The 16186-nt window shown below is 40.4% G+C and overlaps 1 protein-coding gene across 10 annotated transcripts in view; it reads right to left on the bottom strand.

Annotated features, from left to right (window-relative positions):
- LOC140453642 (zinc finger MYM-type protein 4-like) overlaps positions 1 to 16186 on the bottom strand; it is a 202647-nt gene that overhangs the window by 121457 nt on the left and 65004 nt on the right. For 8 of the 10 annotated variants that reach the window (XM_072548508.1, XM_072548513.1, XM_072548510.1 and 5 more), the window contains one exon: positions 7920 to 8597. The exons of the other annotated variants lie outside the window; for them this stretch is intronic. In XM_072548508.1, coding sequence (XP_072404609.1) covers positions 7920 to 8597 — 678 coding nt within the window. The remainder of the gene's footprint in view (positions 1 to 7919; positions 8598 to 16186) is intronic. 10 annotated transcript variants of the gene reach the window in all.

Genomic DNA, 16186 nt, shown 5'->3' with positions numbered 1-16186 from the left:
TCTGTCTTGAACTTTCAAATAATGTACTTGAGTGAAAGGAGTTTGGTTTATTGATGTAAATTTGGTTTATTGAGTTAAATAGGAGGAGCTTCCAATACAAGGAATTCACTTATCTCATTCAATGGTCATGATGGATGCAGGATTTTTTGGTTAACTAACAAATTCTTATCTCAGTTGTGTGCAAGTTTCTTATAGTACCTGAGTGGACAATTACACATATATTTGTCTGGTAAATATGTCTAGTTTGTTTAGGATTGCATTATTGTTATATTATTACATGAAAGGAAAACAGGAAACCAATATTCAATCCCCCTACACTAGTAGAGGCAGCATTTGAAGGTATTGACATTGGATGAGTAACCCAGAGAATAGAAGCTAAGTGCTGTGGATGCTGAATATCTGAAATAAGCTGCTGGAGAAACTCAGCAGGACTGGTTGCATCTATGGAAAAAGAAACAGAGTTATAATTTTGAAATCCATATGATTTTCCTTCGGAACACCAATCATCCTGGGTAATGGTGAGTTTTGAGAAGATTTGTAGCTCTGGATGTAGGTTTGCTTGCTGAGCTGGAAGATTCATTTTCAGATGTTTTGTCACCACACGAGGTAACATCTTCCGTGAACCTCCGGACAAAGCACTGCTGATGATTCCTGCTTTCTATTTATATGTTTGGGTTTCTTTGAGTTGGTGATGTCATTTCTGATGGTGATGTCATTTCTGGTTCTTTTTCTCATGAACCTTCCAGCTCAGTGAGCAAACCTACATCCAGATCCTGGGTAATGCTCTGGTGACTTGGGTATGAATCCTCGCACAAGTATGTGATGACATTCAACTTCAATTATGAAATCATGGTGACCATTACCTATTGCTGTTTGTCATAAAAACACATCTAGTTCACTAATGTCTTTTAGGGAAGGAAAATCTGCCATCATTACCAGGTCTTCCTTACATGTGCCTCCAGACCCATATCAATGAGTTTGACTCTTAAATGCCCACTGAAATGGACTAGCTGAATGGATGGACCATCTGGCATCGATCAAGCCACTGGAAATGATAAAAGCCTTTGCCCAGTCCATTTTACCAATGACTAGGTACTTGTGCCAAAATTGAGAACGTTTTCCAAGACTACCCTTTTTAACTCTTATTCTCTAGCATCTGCAGTCCTCACTTTCTCCTTATTTGCCCAACAGAATAGGCAAGCAACAGCCCAACATTGTCCATAGAGTGGTTTTAAACTGATGACTGCACAATATTCAACAGCGATAATAAACCCCTGAGATACTGAAGATTTTCATGTCCAAATATATAAAGACCTGGACAAAATTGATAAGTGGCAAATAACATTTGTGTCAGATAAGGTTAACACAATGACTCTGTCCAACAAGAAAGAATTGATCAACTGTCCCTTGACATTCAATGCCATGATTCATGATGAATCCTTCACTCTCAATACCCTAGGTTATATCAATCAGAAAATGAAATAGAATAGCCATTCATTCTGTGGATATAACAGCAGGTCAGAGACTGGGAATTCTGTGGTGTTTAACACACCTCCTGATTCCTCAAAGCCTGTCCACTTGCCTGGATCAGTGCAGCTTTAACATGTGCTGGATATGCTGGATATTCTACGATGCATCAAGGGCCGGACCAGATCTATCCTTCGGGAAGTGAGGAATGAGATTGCTGCACCTCTGGCGATGGTCTTTACATTCTCACTCTCCACAGGAGTAGGACTGGATAATTGGAGGGAGATGAATGTTATTCTTCTGTTCAAGAAAGGGAAAAAGGAAGTCCCCGGGAATTACAGACCAGTCAGTTTCATATCTGTGATAAGCAAAGTACTGGAAAGGATACTGAGTGATAGGATTTATAGCTAACACTGAGGAAGCTCAACAGCATCCAAGATAAAGCATTCACATGATTGTCAGCTCTTCTAATATTTTCAGCATTCAATCCCGTCACCACTGATGCACTAACTTATCAAGATTTCTTTGTCAGCACCAGCCAACTTCCACTACCAGAAGGACAAGAAAAAGCAACAGGAACAATGGAACACCACCTACAAGTGTCTGCCAAACCACACACCACTCTGACTTGGAACGATAACACAGTTTCATTACTGTTGTGAGGACAAAATCTGAGAACTCGCTCTCTAAAAACATTGTGGGTGTACTTACACCACTTATACCTGGACTGCAACATTTCAAGAAGGCAGCTTACCATCACTCTCTCAAGGTCAGTTTGGGATGGGCAAAAATAGCCTTCTGAGAGGTGTCTACATCCATGAATGAATTTTTAAAAAGGATAGCTGCAAGACACATTGATATATTCAGAAATCGAATCTGAGTTCAGGTACCACTATTTTGGCAACACACCGTTCAACAACATAAAGTCTTGAGGCCCTAATAGAGATCTTCTTCCAGAAGATGATGCTATGTAATAAAAAGTATTATCATTCCACAATAAGAAGTTGCAGAATTTGGGTTGAGAATAATGTTCCCAATTTACAGAATTATGCTTTTTCAAGGTCATGTAACTGATGTAGGTTATCATTCTATTCTTTGCATCCTAAGAACTTAACCGTGGCAGTATTGATGAGGAATGGGACGATACATTATCTTCTAATGTCAAACATATCATATCATGCTCAGTGCAAAATATAAGTTCTTCTCCAAAGATTTAGTAATTTCTTTTATATTGTAACAATCACTTTGCTTTCCACCAATTCTCTCTGTCTTCCATTTTCAATCTCTCTGAATTTGAATATTAGAAATCTAAACATAAGAAAATGTGTGTTAAAACCAGAGCTGCAATTAAACTGTAGACTGACACGGCATGGTTGAAATATAGAATTTTATTGTCTGGAGACTTCCTGTGTCAGCACCAGACAGGTGAATGCACATGCAGGGTCTGGGGCGGCACAATGGTTTAGTGGTTAGTACTTCATAGCACGAGAGACCGAGGTTTATTTTCAGCCTCTGGCAACTGTCTGTGTGGAGTTTGCACACTCTCCCAGTGTCTGTGTGGATTTCCTCTGGGTGCTCCAGTTTCCTTCCATAATCCAAAGGTGTGTAGATTAGGTGAATTGGCCATGCTAAATTGCCCACAGTGTTCAGGGATGCCTAGGTCAGGGGTAAATAGGGGAATGGGTCTGGGTGGGTTACTCTTTGGAGCGTAAGTGTAGACCTTTTGGGCCGAAGGGCCTGTTTCCACACTGTAGGGATTCTATAAATTTGAAACATTAACACTTCTTTCTCTCCACAGATGCTGCCTGACCTGTTGAGTTTCTCCAGCAATTTCTCTTTTTGTTTCAGGTGAATGCACACATTTGGCAGCACAAAGATAAAAGGTTAAGAGTCTAGTATTACTCATTTATATACTTGTAACAGATTTAAGTAGATATACAGAGTTAAGTCTATTTGGCTGTTCTTTGTAAAATAAATAAATGCTAATCTCTTCAGATCAATAGCAGAGGTGTGCATCAAAAATATGTTTTCTATCTCAATGAAATGGTAGCAAACACATGACCATTCTAATAAACAGATTTATTTTTATATTCAAATAATCAAGTTATTTCAACAGATTTTGTATATCTCAAAATGAGAATAAGGTAACTGAGCTTGTAAAAAGGATCCTCTTTGAATGATCAATGTTGCAGTCAATCATAAAAATGATCAAAAATATACCTCAGATAAACATATTAGAATTTGAGTTTGATCATACTTAATCAGGAGAAACTAGGCGGATAGGCAAATTGTTTGCATCAACAAGACCCAGAAGTCAGAAGGCTATAAAGACATAGAAAGTCAAATTGGAATACTTTCTTAATAATGACTATCCATGGAAGGTTAAACAGATTTTCAGGTGCAGGTATTCTTGCAGTAAAAGCAAGTTCACTGCTTCAAAAGTAACCAAAAAAGTTAATGAATCATTGGTCTTAATCACAAAATGTTTCCAAGACGTAGCTTTCAAAACAGATGAAGAGAGGTAGGCCAACAACTTAAATAGTTAATGGTCAAATTAAGGGCAGCATTCAGAATGGCTCCCACTGCACAGAAAGGCTGCCAGATCCGTAAAGACAACCTCCCAGAAATATCCTTTGGAGGCTCAACTCCGAAAGAGAAAGTCCTTGGCAGGTCAAATATCCCCTGCTGGCCCAGCAATTCAACTGAAGGGTTTTCCCTTTCAATCCTGAAGCCTGCTGCATTTTTGTCTCTGAAATATCTAATTACTCACTCTCTGTCTCCTACCTGCCGCAACAGTGCTCACCTCTCTTGGGTGGCCTGCTATGGTTATAGAGCTGTGGATCATGTCATTAGGCTACAACTTTGGGAACCTGACTGCTATTCTTAACAGGACAGCAACTAGGAAGGCGCCTCTGGGGAAAATAGCTTCGTCAGTCTATTTCCCAGTAAGTGTATGCTTGGGAGCCCCATTTGGCCCGATATCATTTCCCAATGCTTGCAAGAAAAGTCTGCACAGATAGACTATTTCTTTTCCTGTGAGAGTGCAGAACAAGAAAGTATAATTTTAAAATACAATGAAATCAGGAAACACTTGTTACCAAGGGAAAGTATGAATATAGAACAGTACTCCCTCATTCCCCAGCTCTCCACTCCTCCACGATCTGAAAAGAATATGCATGCTGGGTTAGCTTTCTAACCATTCTTGGATCAATACTTTTTTCTTGGGTAAAGGTATCAAAGGAAATGGAGAACAAGTGGTGAAATGGAGTTCAAGTAGAGACAATCAACAGTCTCACCATTTATGGCATGTGCTTTCAAGAGAACACAATTTTCTCAAAATACTCAATGGTCATTATAACTGATGTGATGCTGTGGTGAAATATTTCATAGCTATGCTTTTATTACAGTCACTTTCGAGCTACTCAAAATCAATACAAATTTCTTGTCTTGATTACTTTTGTTGTCACAAAAATCTATTTCAACATTATTTTGGATGAAGTGATGGTTGTCAGTCCCAACCTACTACAGTGGTATTTCAGATTTTATAAAACTACATTTTTCATTGACTATCATAATGGATTTATTATCATCAATTGCACTAAATTATTTGTGAAACCATACAGCCTTGTGATAAAAGAACTTTTGGATTACTGATCTGCCATTACACATTAAATAGAATACTCTTGAGATAACATAGGGATGCTTGTAGTTTTTTTTATTCTGAGTTTGGTTTGCAGATTTTCACCTTCCTTTCACTTGTATTAGTTTAAAGCATCTAAAGCACATCATCATTTCAGTGAATCATTATGCTTGCGTCTTCAATTTCTGCCCAAAATACAGAGATCACAAAAGGCTCTATAACTGGTAGCTTTGAAAATGATATTATTGCAAATTATTATCAAATATCCTGGGTAAATCTGTTTTGATTGACATAAGCAACTGCTTATTTTAAATGCGAACTCTTTATGACACTAAGATTGCAAGAAAATAGCCAGAGAGATTACACCAGTCTTGTTCCTTATTTTTCTGATTTTTGGAACTCAATTGTTTAATGCCATCTCTGATGTTAAAGCACAGGTTACCGAGACACAAGCTCAAGGTTGACTTAAGCCTCAAGGATTTATGCAAATCAGTGTCTGACTAGGCCAATCAGACGGTGACAGGATTTGACTATAGCTGCCTGAACAGTGATGTGGCTGAAGTTTTCCAAACAGTCTGAAGGTCAATAGCTCGTGTGAAGAATGGAGATGAGTGCTTCCACAGACAACGCAATGATAATTACAGACCACTTACCTTGGAGATTCCCTTTCCTTCCCAACAAACCTTCTAGAAATTTCCCTCTCCACTACATACCTAGAAACTGAAAGGGCCACTGGCTCAACCCATATTATATCCTTCTCCCACTTTTCAAAAATTATTATTGGAGATGTTGGTGCCATTGGAAAAAAATCTGCATTTGTCTCGAATCGATCTTGAGAGGATAGAGATGAGCTTTCTTTTTGAAACACTATAATTTGTTTGGTGAAGGTATTGTCATAGTACTGCTTAATAGGGATGTCAAGCATTTTGACTCAGCAATAATGCAGGTATGGTGATATGTGACTTGGAAGGGAACTTGGTATATACAAGTACCTGCTGTCCTTGAGTTTCTCAGTGGTGGAAGTCCTGGCTCTGAGAGATTTTGTTGAAGCAGCCTTGGAGACTTTCTGCAGTACGTGCTGTAGATAGTGTACACTGCAGCCACAGCATGGCAGGAGGATATCAGCCAACTGAATGGGATGAAGATCAAGTGGACTGCTTGACGTGGACAGTATTGAACTCGTTGAGTGCTCGTGACTGGCACTTACCTGAGCAAGTGTAGAGTATTTCATCGCACTGCTGCTTTCAGCTTTGTTGGCGGGAGAAGGTTTTGAGAAGTGATGAGTTAATTCACTCATCAGACACCTGCCTTTAAAGTGTGGGGAACTGAACGTGGAAGGAAGACTGATTGGGAGAACAAAGATGGTTCAGGTGTTTTCCAAATTTAAATTTAACTTGTAAGTATTTCACATTACACTGGGTTCACTTTATTCATGTGTATGCCATCATTGTTGAGTCTAGCTTAGTCATAGAGCAAAACGTACTCGCATGCCTCATGCTTGGCACACATTGATGAATGCAGGGAAGTTAGGGGCATTTCTTTATTTGAAATAAACAATGTTGTAGTTTCGCGTTCTATCTTTACTGAATATTCATGTCTGTCCAGTGTTTTGTGCTTTGCAGGGCACGGCAGGTTCAGCTGGCCATTGCAATGCAAAGGGCATTGTCTGAGATGACCTTTAGCTGGGATAATTGAAATGTTGGAAGTGAATTCAAAGCCCTGTAAGGATGCTGCCAGCCAAGCTTTGATCACAACATATATAAGGTTTGAGTTAGAAGGAGAGTTGGATAGGTTGGGGCTTTCTTTCCCTGGAGCATCAGAGGCTGAGGGTTGCCCTTGTAGAAGTTTATAAAATCATGAGGGGCACAGATAAGATGAATAGCCAAAGTCTTTTCTCCAGGGTAGGGGAGTCCAAACTTGAGGGCATAGGTTTAAGATGAGAGGGGAAAGATTTAAAAGGGACCTGAGGGGCAACTTTTTCATACAGAGTGTGGTGCATATATGGAATGAGCTGGCAGAAGAAGTGGTAGAAGTAGATACAATGACAACATTTAAAAGACATTTGAACAGGTACATGAATAGGAAAGGGTTAAAGGGATATAGGCCAAATGCAGGCAAATGGGACTAGTTCTGTTTGGAAAACCTGGTTGGCATGGACAAGTTGGACAGAAGGGCCTATTTCCATGCTGTGTGACTCTATATGGAAATAACTTTTATGCCACTTATTTTGTTACTTTGACTGAAAATCCTAATCACCCCCTGATCAAATGCAGGACTTCAGGCCCTCTCCCTTCCTCTCCTCCTTGCCATGCCCACAAGTCTCCATGCATATTGGAATTCTCCTACTCCCTTCCTTTGTGCCGCAGAGTTTAACAAGGAAAACCACAGACTTCAGAAACAGCTACACAAAGCTAATTGTTGCACACCCCCTTTAAAACAAAGATGAACCTACTGCCACAAGGCACTTATGCGCCACTGGCTTTATTGTGAGGGCAGAGCACATTTGCAAATGTTTTAGTTTAATACAAATAGTAGATAAGGTCAGCATGAGTCCTGATCGTCACAAATGTCTGCTTACTGACTTAATCTCAAAACTTGTACCCACTATATGAAAGTAAAATTTCTGCTCTTACCCAATTTAGTCGTCCCACCCACCATCTTGCTCACAATTGGAAGATCTATAAAACCACCCCCACATCGTTTCACCTATCCTTTCATCTTCTGAGTTTAAGTAAGAACAACAGTGAAAACTAATAGCGTTCAAAGGTGGGATTAATGTGCAGCACTAAATAGCAAGTGAAACATACAATACCTTGTTTCGTGTTTTCAGAGCAGGATGTAGATGAAGGCTCTTGAAGTTTTGTACCTCCGTGTTTGGTGGATTCACAATTTTGTCCTCATTTACTGAATAACAAATGGATGGATTTTTGCTGTTGATTGAAACTGAAGCAGGGTTGCCTCTGCATTCAATTTCTCTGCGTCTGTCCTTAGTAACGACTCTAAATGTGGGACTCATGTTTAAGTGAGGTACATAGTCAGGAGACCCAGGGACAAATGAAATCTGTCCCGAAAAGAAATGTCGACCACATATTTTAGAATGAAATGTTGGTGTCCACCCTGGATTAGTGAATCGTATAGCTCTCATCAAAGATGCAGTGTGTGCTTCTGATTCTCGAATAACAGTGAACCATCGTACGTGATTGTCCTTGCCATGACGGTTTGGGCATCCAGGAATACAGCAAGAGCTTTCATAGGCATTTGTACTAAGAGTAACAAACTTTTTGGCAGCAGGTTTTTTAATGGGAACCACAGCTTTAGAGGTGAGGCCAAACTTTTGACAGGGAACTCTCTGAAAGTAAGGCCTAGTTCCTGAGACGGAGAGACCATGAGGTCGGAACAGATCTCGCAGTTTGCCTTTAGAGTGTTCTTTGACTTGCTGGGCAGTCATTGATGGCTGGTCTGACATATTGTCATGAGGCATTGTGTAATGCTGAAGAAAAAGAAAATGATAACTGTCATAATGAATATATAGACAGGTCAGCACCAACAGGACCATTAATCAGTACCAAATCATTATAATTGTAAAACACCGATTGAAGAGTGACATTTTCTGATAATCAACAAAAAAAACATTGGTACACCTGAAAAATCGGATAGATTTTAACTTGGAGCAATAGCATTAACAGGGGAATGATGAATTGAAAGTTCATTTCACTATTCTTCTGACCTTCATTTCCAATGAATTTAAATCAAGATAGGTCTGACAGGAACCCCTGACTCCTGATAACCCAATTTATACAATTGCACAAGTCAAATGGAGTGGGTCCTAATGCAAAATGTTATAGTTGGATTTAAAGTAGTGTTGCCCAGAAAAAAGCAAGACACCAGTCATCTGAAAATGGTTTAACACACTTTTTATGCTGGCACATGAGCTCCTTCGAACTCAAAGGGGCTTTTCTCGTGATGGCCAGAGAGCCAGCATGTTTCAAGCAGCAAGACTTTTTAATATGCAAATCAGTCCAACAAAGTGTGTGGCAGCGAACATAGAAATTGCTGGAAAAGCGCTCCCTAGGATCACTCAACCTGAAACGTTAACTCTGATTTCTCTCCACAGATGCTGCTGAACTTTTCCAGCAATTTCTGTTTTAGTTTCTGACTTACAGGTTTTTATTAAGGTATGTAGAAAGCTAGCTGTGGTTTTGATGGATAGATGGGCACAATCTGAGCCGTGCATGTTTTTCACTGTTACAGCAGGAAAAGCATTGGGAAGCTAAGAGGCCAGCAGAACAGAAAATACTTCATCACATTTCACATGTACAATATGGTAGGCTGCAGTCCTGGATTCCTCTTGCCCTCCAATAACATCCTGTCCTGCAGCAAACCAGCTACAGTGAAGTGTCTATTTGCTTATCTCAATTCACCAGCTGTAGAATCAGACTCAGTCCTCAAAATGGACCAGACCTCCTGTCACAGACTGAGCAGTCATCTAGGGCAATCTCTGAGCAGTACTGTCTCACAAGGTGAGTTAGGAGCCATTTAATCAAGCCAGAGAGTGCTGAGTGGGGATGGTGTTAGGGAACTAATATCGTCCCACTCCTGTTTCAACCATTCATTCTTTCTATGTCACCACCAGTTACAGTGTATTAACCCAGTGGTGGACAGGGGTTCGCTATGCAGGGAGTATGAAAAGTGAATCTTGTCGAGAGTTGCTTCCAAGCTTCCGTTGCCCTTCCCCTCCCTTGGTGCTGACATCAGCACACATGTCACTCCCACCCCTTACAAATGTGCCCTGCAAAGTCCATGGATGACCCTGGTCCTGTATGTGCACCTTACTGGCAGCAATCACAGCTCCTGTTGTCACTACCATGTATAGCCTCTGATTAACCAGGTAGTTCATGCGGGAGGAACTTGTAGATTCTACTCCTGGGTTCCTTGGTTCTGGGGAAGGTCTGACAATGCTTAACTGACACAATTTGGTACATCTTCCTGAAAGGAGGCAACAAGGTCTCTTCTCAGCTAGCAGGGAAACCACTGTTACCTCCATTAATTAACACCCCATTGTTAAGTTATACAAATCAACAGATTCAAGAACAGACTCTTCCCCGATGTTATTAGACTTCTGAATGGAACTCTCAAATTTTAAATTTAAGGTTAATCTCAGTCTTTGGGCACCTTCTCTGCAGCCGTAACATTGTGTTCTTCACTTTGATCTATTACCCTAATCCTCTTTGTATAGTGTGATCTGCCTGTATTGCATGGAAAGCAAAATGTTTACTCTACCTAGGTACATGTGACAATAATAAATCAAATCAAAAGTCAAAAAAAAGAGTTATTCTACAGTCAATAATTACCCTTATTATTATTCCTCAAGGAACAAGCACCATAGCATGAGTTAGATCTGCTGGTAAAAGCATTAGACTGAAGATGCAGTGAAGCTTCAGGGAAGTGCAATGGAACAGTGAGTGCATACTTACACTCATGTCCTATTTACAATGTTACTCCACTTCATTGGCAAAATAGAGATCAAATAATCTGAAAAGAGTTCATGTGTATATGTCGATTTATCTTGCATTCAGCGTGGATCCATCACATACCAGATGGCATATACTAATCTGTCTCACTTTTTTTAAAATAGCCTATAATTTTGTCAGGTGTTTTTTCTGACTTGTGAACAAAACTTCACAAGCAAGTATGATTAACCTCGAAATTACCATTGGAGTTTACATGCAGGCAATATTACTTGGGATTTCCCATGCGGGCACTTTCCTGTCTGAATTACTTTAATAGGGAGTGAAAATTGAAAGGCCAAGTTAAACACAGATACATTTTAGCTAGTAGAATGGCACCAAGACAGCAGACTACTTGTCAGCAAGAGAGATCCATTTGTTTCATTATTAGGTATTCTTTCTCAAACAAAATTCTGGTGCTATCTACAACAAATTCTAATTTAAAAGTAGCAGCTGCTGAAAATGCTCAGCAGGTCTGGCAGTATCTGTGGAGACAGAAACACTCCATCACTTCTGATCTCTGCTTGGTAATTTAAGACCAAGCATTTACAAATCTTCCTTTCTTTCACTCTTTCTCTCATTTACTTTTAAAATGTCATTTGCTAAAGAATGAATGCTGATCACGTAAAAGAACTTGCATCTTCATTTCTCCTTTTACCCGAGATAAACATGAAACTGAAAATCACCTTCCTTGTTCCTTTGTGCCTTTTTCAGTTTTATAAGAGATTGTGTTGGCAATATAAAGGTTTACATGGTTTTTACGATTATATGCTTGATCATCATCATAACAGTAATACACTAATGCTAAGCAGCAAAGAACAAACTAACTCAAGTTAGCTCAGGATTAAACTCTCAATGGAAGAAATGTGTGCATCCCATTTACATGCAGGTGCAATGTTTACAGGCAACTGCTAAGCCTTGTTCACTGTCTCTTCTCATCCAAGTGAAAAGCTTGTGCACACATCTGTCAGTATGTTCGCGGAATGAAGGCTATCCATAGGATGGGTGCACTGATCACAAACTGGTAATGTTTTCCTGTCTCAAGTGGAAATCAGAATCGCTGAACTTGACAAAAACAAGGCTCTCGCTCACTTATTCAAACTCCCAGCTATTAGAGAATTGAGCAAAAGTAGCTGTACCATGTCTAACAAATTATTTATAAAATTCTAACGTTACTTCCTTGCTTTTTCAGTCCATGGACAGGATTTTCCTAATCCTTCGGAGTTGGAGCCTGAGGCAGGGATGCCTGGAACACTCCATTAGAATCCCTGGGATAGCATTCTGATGTGGCTCCACCTCAGGGTAACTTTCCCAGCTGCCCCTGGAATCAGCAGCTCAGTCCATGGAGACATGCAGGACTTAATAAAGGACATTTTTCTGACATGATTGAAATTGTGCCAGTGTCGCACAAACCTCCCACTATGTTGTGGCAAAATCTCAGAGACAGTGTGTCAGTAGGAGACAAGAGGTCCATTCGAGGCTATATGAAACCCTGCAATTAGGGAGGGAACCACAAGGCTCAAGAAGGTCCAGTCATGGTTACAGGAATTCTGGTGGAATGGTTCCCTAGATTGGAGCCTTTTGTGAACATCCTGTTTTGAGGTACTGCCTTTAATCTACAGTCTGTTGTTCTTTCAGTGTCAGTATCTGAGCTGAGGGCTGTGAACCCTGAAATGAAATGATGGCACTGTGTCTTCATTATTACTCGTCGCTCCGAAAGCTAGTGTGCTTCCACTTAAACCTGTTGGACTATAACCTGGTGTTGTGTGATTTTTAACTTTGTACACCCCAGTCCAACACCGGCATCTCCAAATCATGTTCATTATTACTGACTTATTGACATTTCCCATTGTCTGATCTGTTGAACCTCTTGGTTATTGAGAAAGAAGTCATTGTACTGCTTGCATTTCAATCAACAACTGTGAATTCATTGTGTATCGCAATCCACACATCAGGGACTATCCAGTTTAGCTCCACTAACCTTTACCTCAATAATTTCCTTTCTGATGACTCTCATTGGGGAAATGAGCTTGAATTTCAATGAATCTTTCAGTGAGCTTTAGTGTGTTGATCATGAGGGATCCAGGTATTGCATTACTGTTCTTCTATCATGGGATTTCCCACATTCTAAATTACAAGCATGCCCCTTAGAGGCATAGGCAGAATCTTGCTGAGGTGGAAGGGCTCTCACTGGAGAGCTGGTAAGAGACCAGCCCTACCTCTTTCAAAAAACACCATTTAATTAATGTTGTACAGGTCAAGCAGACTGTCCAAATTTCTTCTTCAGTTCTCAATCCAAAAGTAGATTTCTCTCTCAGGACTGTAATTTCCATCTGTGTAGTGCACGGAGGCAGGTCCCAAATCCAACTCAGCTCGAACAGGGATCAAACCCCACACTTTGGCATTGCAATCCCATTCACACAGGCTGTCCAACCAACTCAGCCAGCCAGACCCCCAAGCAGACCTGAAAGCATACACCATCCATTTGAATCAGCTGCCCCTCAGGAAAAACATTCTGACAGCTTTCCAGGCTTAATGATTGATTGACAGTTATGATTCTCTGATCAATCCTGCCAATTTCATAATGTTTATTTTCACAAGGTAAAGAGGTTTCAAGTCCAGAAGACCATAAGACATAGGAGTGGAAGTAAGGCCATTCAGCCCATCGAGTCCACTCCGCCATTTAATCATGGCTGATGGACATTTCAACTCCACTTACCCGCATTCTCCCCGTAATCCTTAATTCCTTGTGACATCAAGAATTTATCAATCTCTGCCTTGAAGACATTTAGCGTCCCGGCCTCCACTGCACTCCGCGGCAATGAATTCCACAGGCCCACCACTCTCTGGCTGAAGAAATGTCTCTGAATTTCTGTTCTGAATTGACCCCCTCTAATTCTAAGGCTGTGCCCACGGGTCCTAGTCTCCTCGCCTAACGGAAACAATTTCTTAGCATCCACCCTTTCCAAGCCATGTATTATCTTGTAAGTTTCTATTAGATCTCCTCTCAACCTTCTAAACTCCAATGAGTACAATCCCAGGATCCACAGCCGTTCCTCGTATGTTAGACCTACCATTCCAGGGATCATCCGTGTGAATCTCTGCTGGACATGCTCCAGTGCCAGTATGTCCCTCCTGAGGTGTGGGGCCCAAAACTGGACACAGTACTCCAAACAGGGCCTAACCAGAGCTTTATAAAGTCTCAGTAGCACATCGCTGCTTTTATATTCCAACACTCGAGATAAATGAGATCCTGAGGTAAAAGCGAAATGCATTCGCTTTCTTAATCACGGATTCAACCTGCATGTTTACCTTCACAGAATCCTCAACTAGCACTCCCAGATCCCTTTCTACTTTGGCTTTATGAATTTTCTCACCGTTTAGAAAGTAGTCCATGCTTGTATTCGTTTTTCCAAAGTGCAAGACCTCGCAATTGCTCACATTGAACTTCATCAGCCATTTCCTGGACCACTCTCCCAAACTGTCTAGATCCTTCTGCAGTCCTTGCAGCTTCTATGATTAATGCTTCAAATGATGATTGACATTTTTATTGGCCTACAGTTAAAATAATTTGAATGAATTCTGACTTTTTTAAACAATTTGGTTGTAACTGAAGGTCACAATTAATTAATTAATTCTACACATAATGTATCCTATTTAAATGGATATGGAAGTACTATACTTTGATATGGAGGGTATACATGAATAACGAATATTTAAGGGTGTTGGTGAAAGTCTTAGACAACCTTGTTGTTACTTAAATAGAAAGAATAAAGGCCCAAAACACAAACACAGGCCTTTTAAACAGCTGGTTCTGCACTCATCACTTTGGGGTTTGTCGCTGCCCCAAAACACTTTGCAGGACCAACCACCCATATTCGGTTCGTGAATATATCCCTCACACCTACAGTTAGAATCAGAGCCACTTTATTTCTCCCACCTGCTACGGACCAGGCCAGACCCCCCAAACCATTTCAAGAAAGTAGCCCAGACTCCAACTTTGCCAGTTGTTTTAAGCAGGTGTACAGCAGATATTCCAGAAGGGATGCAGTTGGTCAAGCCACTTAGTTTTAAACAAAACTGAATTTATTTACAAGAATACTAAATGTAACACAAATAAAACAGAACAGAATATTGAATAACTTAATCTATCTGAAAACATAACAGATCATCCCAATTTAATGATACTGTTCCAAATACTTGCAACTATCCCCATAAACACCCCTTGGCACAAAAGGTAAAATCAAACACAGGGTCTTACAATACAGGTGGGGACTATTTTGTTCAGAGAATCAAACATTCTGATAATTGAATGTTCGGATAACACAGTTTACCCAAGCATTGGGACCTTGAAATCTTATTTGGATAATCTGAAATTTGGACAATTGGATAACCAAGGTTGCACTCTACACTGATCATAGCCTATTGAAGTTTGTGGAGCAATTTAAGGACAAAAACGCCAGACTGTTTAGATGGATAATCGTGGTTGCCCTGTATATGATTGCCTCAAATACATTACTGGTGACATCAACATTGAAATGTTGTAATGCCAACAATAAGGTCAAAGTCTCCTCCGCAACCATCAAATGTTTCTGCTGATGAATGTTCAATTTCCTGGAGAAATATCCAATGTGTCTTTCTAGCTTGTCTTTTAGGACAGAGAGGAGGAGAAACGTCTTCACCCAGAGAGTGGTGGCTATGTGGAATGCTCTGCCCCAGAGGGCAGTGGAGGCCCAGTCTCTGGATTCATTGAAGAAAGAGTTGGCTAGAGCTCTCAAGGATAGTGGAATCAAGGGTTATGGAGATAAGGCAGGAACAGGATACTGATTAAGGATGATCAGCCATGATCATATTGAATGGTGGTGCAGGCTCGAAGGGCAAAATGGCCTACTCCTGCACCTATTGTCTATTGTCTATCTTCCTGCAATCGCATTGATAGCCACCTTGAATGGCTTTACATAATTCGGTGTGGCTAATACTGGGGCAGTGGTTAACACAGTTTTCAGGCTATCAAATGCCTTCTGACAGTCACCTGTTCACTGAAACCTCTTGCCTTTCTTTAGCAATTCAGTGGTGCAGCAGTCACACTGCTAAAATTTGAAATGAATTTTCAATAAAAATCACTCATTCCCAAGAACCATTGTACTGCTCTTTTCGTTGATGGTATGGGAATCTCCCCAGTTACCTTTGTTTTTGCATTCTATGGGGCCATTTGTCCATGTCCAATAACATGGCGCAGGAAGGTGGCTTGGGCTTTGACAAATTCACTTTTGGCCAGGTTTATCACCAAGCCTGCCTTCCGAAGTCGATCGAACAAGTCTGATAAATGTTGCAAATGTTCCTTCCATCTGTGACTAAAAATCACCAGGTCATCTATATATACAATACAGTTGGGTAATCTGGCAATTACCTTTTTGGATGGTCTCTGAAATGTGGCTGGTGCATTTTTCATACCAAATGGCATGACTTTAAACTGATACAGTCCATTCAGTATTATGCCTTCACTCTTTCTGACAAAGGTACCTGCCAGTATCCTCTGAGCAAGTCTAACTTAGAAATGTAAGTTCCTTGT

This window comes from Chiloscyllium punctatum, chromosome 27 (genome assembly GCF_047496795.1).
Source record: "Chiloscyllium punctatum isolate Juve2018m chromosome 27, sChiPun1.3, whole genome shotgun sequence".
In the NCBI taxonomy this organism is placed as follows: domain Eukaryota; kingdom Metazoa; phylum Chordata; class Chondrichthyes; order Orectolobiformes; family Hemiscylliidae; genus Chiloscyllium; species Chiloscyllium punctatum.
This window is presented reverse-complemented; position numbering and strand designations above follow the sequence as displayed.